The 11,620-nt window shown below is 36.1% G+C and overlaps 1 protein-coding gene across 1 annotated transcript in view; it reads left to right on the top strand.

Annotated features, from left to right (window-relative positions):
- The first annotated feature begins 865 nt into the window (after window positions 1-865).
- The window catches only part of LOC110698365 (rab9 effector protein with kelch motifs-like), a 30,427-nt gene continuing 19,672 nt past the window's right edge, over window positions 866-11,620 (top strand). Inside the window, exons 1-4 of the mRNA XM_021875778.1 lie at window positions 866-1,023; window positions 1,142-1,239; window positions 11,327-11,465; window positions 11,541-11,569. Of these exons, the coding sequence (XP_021731470.1) occupies window positions 944-1,023; window positions 1,142-1,239; window positions 11,327-11,465; window positions 11,541-11,569 (346 nt within the window). The 5' untranslated portion in view covers window positions 866-943. The remainder of the gene's footprint in view (window positions 1,024-1,141; window positions 1,240-11,326; window positions 11,466-11,540; window positions 11,570-11,620) is intronic.

Genomic DNA, 11,620 nt, shown 5'->3' with positions numbered 1-11,620 from the left:
AGAAAGTATGGCCTTAGCTTTTTTGATGTCATGAACAATGCCAAGCCGAACTTTCAATGGGTGGATACCTAAGCTCGGCATTGTTCTGAACATGGCTGATGAAATACATAGGGGTCTGATGGCCGTCCCTTTCAGCAAGCAGGACGACACTTAAGGAATGATCTGAAATTGCAAGATACATATACAACTTCTCGTCTTTGAGTGGACTGACGAGCCGAGGAAGGGAATGCAAATGATTTTTCAACTGTACAAAGGCTTGAAAAAATAACGGCACTTATCCCCTGATCTTAAGGGGTGGGAAAGTGTGCCCTCTAAGGTTTAATAACTTAGGATGGCATGCTCAGATTGGCGGCGCAATCAGGTGAAGGCACGTGTCCATATAGGGCGCCATTTTGCGGCTTTCTCGGGATCTGGGCCTCCTGATGTAAGGAGGCCCTATTCTCTCATTTCAGGTTCTCTTTATGCTTGACATAGGGACACATGTTGCCCTTTAATTGGGCCACTTGTCTCTATGGGATTGGGCCACGTGTTGGGGTATTTTTTTTTCTCTTAAACAATAGCAATTAATTATTAGTTATTTTAGTGTATTTATTAGCCAAAAAGGTAATTATTCAATAAGCTAATTTCAAAAAGCTCTTACAATGAACTATTTGTAAAGGAGCTTTTTGAGCCCAAAAAGCTATTTTAATGAGCTATTTACCAAACATTCAAATTAGTTTTTTTAAATAGTCAAACCTCTAATAAAGTATAATAAGCTAAAAGCTCCTCAAAATACTATTTACCAAACAAGGCCATAGTCACGTTTTTCCTTTATTTGCCCTTATCACCTAATTATTTGACTTGATGGTGGAACTACAAAAATTGAATTTAATTAGATCTTATATTTTTTTTTTTTGAACAAAATTAGATCTTATACTTGTATAAGCAAAACGTTGTAAGCAAGATGAGTAGAGAGAAAGAGATGCATTACTGGATTCGAGCTTCTTCTGCTGATTTTGCAGGCACTCTCCCTCGTGCCCGAAGGTACATTCTTATTAATTTTCCATCAAACTATATAACAACTTTGAATTCTCTCTTTCTATTTTTTTTTTGGGCATTTCAATTTATATTTTCTGGATTTTGGGTTGTTGAATATGATCAGTGGGCATAGCGCTGTGAATATTGGGAAATCGAAAGTCGTGATTTTTGGAGGTTTGGTTGATAAACGCTTCCTCAATGACATCACTGTCTATGATGCTGGTACTTTCTTTTTCTCTTTGCTTTTGATTGTTACAAGAAATTTTTATAGTGTAATCGGGTGTTATTTATTTATTTATACATGCTCTAAGTTTGGGATTTAATTCGTGGTATTGTAATCAGATGCTTGTTTTCTTCGATGATTATGTTAATTTTGAGAGAATTTTTTTACGTCCAACTTTTTATTTAATGTGGCCAATTAGAGTAGGATGGAGGGTGTATTATTATTGCTAAAGATTAATGCAGGATCAAAGATCCTGCTGATAAAATAGAGAGAACAGTAGAGAGAGGAGAGAAATAGAGAGAGAAAAGGGGAAGAATCTTATTGACTTTCAGAATGAATCTTACAAGTGTAGTACGTACGACGTAGTATTTATAGGCAACTCTGTATTTACAAGTCAGCTATTGTCTTAATACAACAACTATAACAAACTGTAACTGAATTCTGTTACAAGCAACTAATCATAACTAATTCTGTTATTAGCGCCAAAACCAACTCCCACATCATACTTTCCCCCTTGATAGAAGACTTGTCCCAAGCCTTAGGTAATATCACAACTAGGATACTTTTTCTCAAAGTCTATAGCATCCTCCCATGTTGCTTCACCATCTGAATATCCTGCCCATCTGACCAAGTACTAAACCTTAGTTAAGTTCTGAGACTTGACCACTTTTCTTCCAATTATAGCTTCTGGTTGCAAGACAAAAGAGTCATGTTGACCCTGAAACCAGTGAGGAATGTGGGCTACAACAGGTAGTTGACCATGAAACTTTTTCAATTGGGAAACATGAAAAACATCATGAACCTTAGCTTCTACAGGAAGTTTCAATTTATAAGCAACTTTACCAATTGCAGCTTTGACTTGGAAAGGCCCAAAATACTTATAAGCAAGTTTCTGATTTCCTCTATTCTGAACTGAAACTTGTCTGTAAGGCTGCAGCTTTAGCCACACCCAATCTCCCACATCAAAGTGCCTTTATCAGTTAAATATTTCATTCAGTTTTGAGCCTTTGCCAGATGATCCTTCAAGCGTCTGATCATATTTTCTCTTTTCTGCATGCTTCTGTCCACTGTCTCTACAGAAGATTCTCCTGCTAGATAAGGCATCTCCCACATCAAAGTGCCTTTATCAGTTAAACATTTCATTCGGTTTTGAGCCTTGCCAGATGATCCTTCAAGCTTCTGATCATATTTTCTCTTTTCTGCATGCTTCTGTCCACTGTTTCTACAGAAGATTCTCCTGCTAGATAAGGCAAATGTAGAGGAGGTGGTTGATAATAAACCACTTCATAGGGAGTCATCTGTATTGAAGATTGATAGTGTGTATACCAGTCATCTGGATGGTATGCTGATGACAAAAGGAATTCAGTGCCCTGTAAAGAAAATAATCCTTGCCAGAACTTACTCAAAAATACTGAATCTCTGTCTCTAACAATGCTTCTAGGCCATCCATGGAGCTTAAAGATATTATCCAAATAAGCCTGAGCCACCTCTGAAGCTATAAAAGGCTGTGCCAATGCTACAAAATAAGCATATTTGCTTAATCTATCTACCACAACAAAGAATACCTCTTTTCCACTTGATTTAGGTAACCCGGCTATGAAATCCATTGATATATCCATCCAAACTGCCTCTGGGATAGGAAATGGCTGCAATAACCCAGGATATGCTGCTGCATTATACTTAGAAGCCTGACAAACCACACATTCCCAGACAAACTGCCTAACTGACTTGCTCATACCCTTCCAATCGAAAACACTTTTAAGCTTTTTTATTGTAATGTCTCTTTAGATGAGTGATGCCACTGAATCAATTTAGTCCTTAAAACATCATCTGGACCAATGACAATTTTTCCTTTTTTTTCTAAGTAAGCCATCTTTAAGTGCAAATGTATCATGAGAAGCATCTTGCTGCAACTGCTCAATAATATCAGATAAATTTATATCCAAGAGATAACTAGCTTTAATTTGTTCCTCCAAATCAGAAGAAACTACTGACAAAGCCAAGCACATCACCTCAGATCCCCGCACTCTAGATAAAGCATCTGCTACCACATTTTCTTGACCATTCCTGTACTGAATTTCATAATCAAACCCCATTAACTTCGAAAGCCAAAATTGCTGAAAAGGTGTTGAAATCTTTTGCCGAAGAAGCCATTTTAAGTTTTTCTGATGTGTTTTAATGATGAAATGATTGCCTGAAAGGTATTGCTCCCATTTTTGAACAGCAAATACAATTGCTAGCAGTTCCTTTTCATATACAAACAATTTCTTCCATCTAACACCCAAAGTCTTGCTAATAAAGGCCAATGGATGCCTTCCCTGCATCAAAACACGCCTATTCCCATAGCAGAAGCATCTGTCTCCACTATAAAAGCTTTAGTGAAGTCTGGAATAGCTAAAACTGGTGTAGAAATTAAAGCTTTCTTCAAAGTTTCAAATGCTACCTAGCAGATTCATTCCAAGCAAAACCTCCTCTCTTCAATAACTCAGGAAGGGGTTTGCAAATCACTGCACAACTTTGTATGAACTTCCTATAATAACCTGTCAAACTCAAGAAGCTTCTTAATTCTTTAACTGACTTAGGAACAGGCCACTGAGCTACTGCCTCCACTTTCTTAGGATCAGTTTCAACCCCTTTTGCAGAAATAAAATGACCAAGATATTCCACCTTGTCCATAGCAAAATTGCATTTGCTTTCCTTGATGTACATTTTATTTTGCTGCATCAACTCAAACACTTGATGCAAATGCTGCCAATGATCATTCTTGGTTTTACTATAAACCAAGATATCATAAAAAAAAACTAGAACACACTTCCTCAATAAGGGCATTAGTTAAGCCAAATGGCATAACTAAGAATTCAAAATGGCCTGTATGAGTCTTGAAAGCAGTTTTGTACACATCTTCTGAATGCACCCTTAATTGATGATAACCAGCTCTCAAATCAAGCTTTGAAAATAAAGTTGCTCCAGCTAACTCATCAATCAATTCCTCAACGACTGGAATAGAAAACTTGTCCTTAATTGTCCCGTTATTCAACTCCCTATAATGAACACACAATCTCCAAGTACCATCCTTCTTCCCCACCAAAACTACAGGAGATGCAAAAGGACTGCAACTATTTTGAATCATTCCCCTATCTTGCATTTCTTGAACCAATTATTCAATGATATCTCTTTGTTTGAGAGGATATCTATATGGTCTGATGTTGGCTGGAGAAGCACCACTTTGTAAGGGTATTTTGTGATCAAACACTCCTCTACTAGGAGGTAAATTTGTAGGGTCAGCAAACACCTCACTAAACTCCCTTTTAAGTTCAGTCAACTGTTCTTCATTCATGTCTTGCTTATCCATGAACTGAACTGAAGAGTCCTCCACGATTTGCAAAAGACATATCTGCACTGCTGAATCCCAGATTTTCTCAGCTGGTAACCCTTCAATTACCTTCAGCTTCTTGGGTGGAATACCATTAAGAACATATGGCTGTCCACCTACTTGAAATTTCATGAAAAGCTTCTTGAAATCCCAATTTATCTCCCTAGAGTACTCAATCATTGCACCCCAAGCACCATATCATGACTTCCTAAGTCAATCAACATGACTTCAGCTACAAATTCCTTCTTGTATCTTCTTAGTAAATTCTCTGCACCTAAATTGACAAGCCAAATGACTACCATCTGCAACTGCTGACTGAGTGTTAATCTTTTCCAGATTACACCCTAGTTTCTTTCCCAAAGACAGATCTAAGAAATTATGGGTACTCCATGAATCTACCAGAATACTGAGGTTCCTTAAACTGACATTGGTGATTCCTTTCATAAGGCTGATCACAATAGTAACAAAGGCCCTTTGCAATTTTCTCTGCTCTCACATCAGCTGGTATGTATTTATATGGTCTAGAAGATTTGTTTTTGAAGGATTTGGGTTGATTATCAGAAGAAGCATCAGAAATTTTTGAGTTTCCAGATGAAGCAACACTTCCAGAATTCAAAGGTTTATTTGAAACAACAGGAAAAGATTTTTGACTCTTAGAGCTGAATACAGACTGTAGAGACTGAGACTGATTCAATGATTCTTCTTGTAACCTCGCAAATTCAATTGCATCAGAAATAGTAGCAGGTTTAAATGCTTTTAACAAAGGGTTTGATAGATGGTTTTAAACCACTTACGAAGCTACCAAGCACTTATGCATTAGGCAAAGCATGACTACCCATTAACAAAGATTTAGCTTTCTCAAAGCTATCTATGTAATCCTCAAGAGAATCAACTTGCTGTAACTTGTTAAACTGTTCCACCACACTCCAGTTATGCTCTTTAAATCTTGCTTTAAGATCAGACACAAAATCATTCTAATCTACATGTGTATTCTTCCTAGCAGCTAGGTAATTCATAACCCAAGTTTCTGCCTTATCTACCATATTCAGGGAAGGCAAATCCACCCATTGTTCAAGTATTTAAAGCATTTCTTTACCCACATCGAAGTATTAGTACCATCAAACCTAGGAAATTCAATCTTAGGATTCATACCTAAGGGCCTAGAATTGACCCTGTTGTCAGCAGTTGGAGTCCCTTTTGAAGGAGTAGAAGAAGATGAAGAAGAACTTGAGCTTGAGCTTTCTTGATTCCTCTTGGTCTGCAACAGCTTGATCAACTCCCCGAATTTGTCATCCATCTTCTTCGAAAATTCAGAATTCCATTGTTCTTGAGCACTCATTCTGCCCTCAAGAGCTTTAGTCTGCTGATCCATGTTTCCTTTCCACTTTGGAACAGGCGCCAGAATTCAAGAATCAAGCAAATTATTCAGAAATCTGAACAATTTCAGTGAAGCAATTAATCGAACAGTTGGTGGGTATGAATTAAATTTCCCAGAATCTTAGCAATTTCTTGCAATGATATCAACTCAATCAGAAATCTGATTTCTAATTGAATTGTTTTGGCTCTGATAAAAAAGAGAGAGAACTGTAGAGAGAGGAGAGAAATAGAGAGAGAAAAGGGGAAGAATCTTATTGATTATCAGAATGAATCTTACAAGTGTAGTACAGAGTATTTATAGGCAACTCTTTATTTACAAGTGAGCTATTGTCTTAATACAACAACTATAACAAACTGTAACTGAATTCTGTTACATGCAACTAATCATAACTAATTCTGTTATTAGCGCCAAAACCAACTCCCACATCAAAGATCTAACCTTAGGATTATAAGTTGAATACGGAGCGTGAGTGATCGATTATTTACGCTAGCAATAATCCTAGGTTAGATCCTTAGCCCCAGGCGCACCTTTTCAAAAATTGGAAAAGAGATTAGAAGAACATGTTTTTTGTCGAAAATGATTGCTATCCAATGGTATGATAAGGTTTTGAGAATTAATTATGAAGATTTTCGATATATAAAGATTAGTGACGTTGAGTTGAGGATAGTGAAAGAGAAAAGAGATGGGATATCGGGATATTTGAAAAAGTTATGTTTGTCTCGCTTATTATGATGTTGAAGTCTTTGGAAGCTTCTAACGATCTTGGGTTGGTAATGAGAGTGCTCCATACGTAGCTACTGTAACCCGTAGGCCTATGGTTGAGCTTCCCCAAAGGTTTAACGTGGGTTTAATATTTTCTTGATAAACTCAACACTTTTGGGTTTTATGTTGCAAGGTTTGGGTCCTTATTTATCCTTGCTTATATGGATAACTTACATGTTGAAATTCATTGAAATAAAAGTTAAGAGTCAAAAGTATCAGCTCTCACAGTTAGCAACCGCTCTACTTTCTAGTTAGCAGTCAGACTTGAAGCCTAATGTAAAATTCAAATAAGGTGATTGGAATTGGAACTTTGGAAGTGGAAGCTTTTGTTTTTTGGCCTTCATTTGGTTCATGTCTGATATTGATTGGGGCTTTATTTTGATGTCTTGCTGGCAAGAGGGTCATTTGCAGTCGTGTTGATAATAATGCCAAACATTGCTAAGCAGCCTAGACATTAAACTAACCTACTCAGCTGTAATTATGTGGGTCAAAAAATTCACTATCAACTGCCATGTGCCAAGTCAAAGTGCTGTGAGTTTGTTATTTTAGTGCTTTGCAATCACCGTAGTATCTGAATAGTTCAGTAAAAAGAAAAATGTATTGATACAATTCAAAATATCATTCATATGTAAGAAAAAAAAAATCAAAATCAACCCAAATTTATAGTCATATGTAGGTAATTAACTAAATATTGACAGTAATTTGCAAATTGCACGATTTGGTTCTTATCATATAGTTGTATTAAGTCATATTATTCCTAGCATTAATTGTGGAAATAATTTACATATTCTGAAAATATGCGAGCAACACTCTCACTTTCATTCAGAACATTTTAAGTGAATTTTAAGCTCATAAGCTACACTTTGCCTTGTATTGTTCAATTTGGTTTGGACGTAATATTCGTACGTATTCTGATTTGTTGCCATTCACTAACCAAATGAAGCTGCATTGCTGAAGTTGTAACTACTCAATTTTGAACATCCCAGCAGTGACCCTATGCATCTGACCTCATGGTTGTTATGTTGATGTCTCGAATGGGTAGTGCAAAGGTTCAAAGCATTGGATTTCCATAGCATTAATTTACTAATAAGTGATATTTCTGTCTTGTAGTCAGCACTCAGCAGCAAGAATGGAATCCTAGTTTTGTAATCAATATATTGCATTATACTATTAATAAGTTGATTTCAATTAGAGGGGAAAGCTTGAGTTTTTGGTGCTGCTGAATCTACAAACCCGGATGTGTTTCGTGGTTTTCCTTAATATTTACCCACCAAGACCATAGGTTTTGATGGGTAATATTAATATGTTGATCTTGGTTGCATTTTCTCTTCCAAGTTTTCCCCTTTATGAAGATGTTTTCCTGTATTAATAAACTTATCTAAGGCATCAAGCAAGAAAAGGCTGTACTTTATTCCTAATTAAGTGTAGCTCTTTTGGATTTATGAGCATTAAAGTAAACTTTTTGTATTGATATGATGCTCCAAAGAATAGGTGTTTTCATGCTCAGGTTCACACTACATGACTCCACAATGACATTGCCATTAAAGGAGTAAACTAACATCGAAAAGAATCGTGTCCTAACAGGGTCCACTCCAATGTTCACCTTGCTTAATGCTTATTTACTTACTTGGCCATCGAGGAAGAGTCATTCTCTTTCCAATAAGATTTGTGAATGCATATTTGTATAATTACTCGGGTGATGTAAATGTTCCCTTTAGATTTAACTGAGTGAAATTGATGCTCCCTTAAGCTATCAAGAAAAATGTGTTAGCATAAAAAATATGTCAAAGTGCTTAATTTACCCCCCTTTCTTCTATCCTTTCTTTCTCTAATTTTCCTCTTTTGCATCATTTGGCAATTCCCTTTGGCACTTCTACCAATCATCCATGTTCATTAATTATAACTTCGTATTATATTTTGTTGGACAATAACGTGTGATTGTGACCTTACTTTGATGATGAAACACTTCACCAATCTATTCAATCGCCTTTAGATTTCGTTCTATTCTAGCTAGGATAATCAACTATGTTATTCTGGAAAGACTTTAGTTCTTCTCCCTTGGTTGCAGTAGTTGAGTGTGACTTATTTGTGAGTTCTCTTAGTTGCTTTTGATGTTGCTTGCTAGGACACAAAGGGTGTTGCAATTCTAATGAGGTAGCAATATTAAAGTTAAGATGAGTTTGGTAGAGATGCGTATGTTGACGTGGATGATGGATGTGTGGGAAAAGCTTAAGGGATAAATCAGGGATGTGGATTAAAAGAAAGTTGGTGTTGCAAATATTGATACTTACATAAGGGAAACATGGCTTTGTTAGTTTTTGGTATGCGAGATGTTTTGGTAAGGAAGTTAGAAAACTAGGATAATGGAGATTTCAAATGGAGTAAAGGGAGGCTAAAGATGATTTAAATAAAGGGTGTTATGAATGAGATGAAGGGTTTGCTAGGAGTATGCACATTAGATAGAAGTGAATGAAGAAAGATCTGTGTATGACTACATGAGATAAATTTTTGGTTCTGCAGTAAATCTCTGATATATAGATGAAAAACAAGAGTAGAAGAATAAGTATAAGAATTTGGAAAGATAGGAAGAACTACAAAGTAACTGCTACTAGATTGTGATATAAATGCTATGAAATCATTAGCTAAGTATGCTTACCCTAATTTAGATTAGAAAGTGAATATTTTTTCTGAAAGATTATCTTCAAGGCCTTGACCTCTTATTTATACTCTCCACTGGTATATCCTGAATGACCTCAAACTTCTTGCTTAGGGCAAAGCCTAACAGAATTACGATGTGTTTCCCTTTCTACTATTCTATTGGTGCTTAGCATTAGTAAACTGGATAGGTGGCTTGGACTGTTTGGGCTGGTGCATTACACAGTCGTTCTTGCATCTTTATTTTCAAATAAATCAAAGAACACAAATTCCTCCTCTTTTGAACTATCATACCATAAATAAGCATGTCATATGAACATAAGGGTTGCATTCTTAATATCATCCATATCTTTACTGTAAAAGATCCACTGAATCTTCCAAGCAACTTTTGGGATCCATGTCTCCTTCAAATTCGAACAGATTATGGAATTTGGTATCTTTGTCACACTTTCTTCAGTTTGATGACTTAGAGAAGGTGGTTGATGACATCTGGGAAAACCACCACCACTATCCTTTTGTTATTTCCCCAAAATATCCGACCAACTGTTTCATCTTGACTTGCATAGTGTTGAGTTGTTCAACAACTATATGTCTATACCCAAATATATACCAAGGTATCTCTATTTGTTGTTCTGTCCATTGTCTGCCATTATCCTTATGCGAAGGTGAATTTTAGTCAGCATTGTGTAATAGACTCATGAATGACTGATTTTACTCACACAAAGAAGACAGAAAAATAAAGAGAGAAAGGTTGAATCTTTGATGAAAAGGAAAAGGGTTTGTACAAGCTAGGAACTTAAGGCTGCCAATCTCTATTAGTGACTTTATATTACTACTCTCAAAATAGTGACTTGAGGTCACAACTCTCCCAATGATTTACTCCAAAAATCTGCCTGCCTCTTCCTTTCCCCTCTCTGACTCTCTCTCTATTTATAATAAAACTAAAGGCTGTTAACCTAAATACCTATAAATACTAGACTACCCATAATGCCCCTCAGATTAGTTTATTACACAATGGGCTCCCTAGGAAAAACAAAGTGAAGAAAAAAAAGTAAATGAATCACATTACTACCTACCTAATTGGTCTAATTCTTTTAGAGGCATAACTGAACAACATGGCTAATTTTCCCTACAAAAGAATCAGTTTCAGTTTGAGGAAATATTTTCTTCCTTTACTCTAGGGGGTGAGAATAGCTTTTTCTCTTTGTGATCCTGGCAAGTCATGTATCTTTTGGAACCAGTGTGTTATATAATGCATCTGCATTGTTGAGGCATAAGGGGTGAGTGGGTGATTGCTATTAAGATTCCTCAAGGTGCATCAGGTACAAGCAAAAGACCTCTTGGTACTTAATAGTTTAGTTTGTTGTAGCTCTATAAAAGAATTCATGAAGCCTAGTGCTCATATAACACTTGGTATGGTGCTATAATATGTTCTTATGCAAACCTTAGTGATTTTGATAATACTTTATTCAATATATGATGACTGTGTAAAGCTTTGTTTAATACATGACAATGGCATACCAACTATTTTTTCTGCTGGAAGTAATAGTTCCTTATGACTGTAATATTTTGAAAATGTAGTCTCCTTTCCATTAATACTAATGTTTCATAGCTGGGAATCTCAATTTTCTCTTGCATTAATTGAGTGATGGGAAATTGGGAAGAGATTGAAAGGTTCAGCTAAAAGTGGCCTTAAAATCATGCATAATCTTTAAATACAAGGTGTTGGGACAATGTGACAAGCTGACAGCTACATGGACGAAGTATATTTCAAATTATGGAATGTGGCATTCTTTTTGTTTTTATTTATTTATTTTATCTGTACATGAGGCTTTTGTTATCATCTTATAAGGAATATTTATTTATTTCTTTATATTTTCTCTTGTTCTATTTTGACATTGTCTTTTCACTGATTCAGAGAATAAGCTATGGTTTCAGCCTGAGTGCACTGGTGGTGGTTCTGATGGACAGGTTGGTCCAAGCCCTAGGGCATTTCATGTAGCTGTTGCTATTGACTGCCATATGTTCATATTTGGTGGGCGTTCAGGCGCCAAAAGGTTTGTGCACTTTGCTTTGTGTTTCTAGCCCAAAATTTCCTTTATTTTTCTAATTGTTGAACATTTATATTTCAGGCTTGGTGACTTTTGGGTACTGGACACAGGTATCGTCTTTGTAATTATCCTAGGATTCTTTGTTTGCATTAGTTATCTAC

The sequence above is a fragment of the Chenopodium quinoa genome, unplaced genomic scaffold (genome assembly GCF_001683475.1).
Source record: "Chenopodium quinoa cultivar QQ74 unplaced genomic scaffold, ASM168347v1, whole genome shotgun sequence".
Lineage (NCBI taxonomy): Eukaryota > Viridiplantae > Streptophyta > Magnoliopsida > Caryophyllales > Amaranthaceae > Chenopodium > Chenopodium quinoa.
This window is presented reverse-complemented; position numbering and strand designations above follow the sequence as displayed.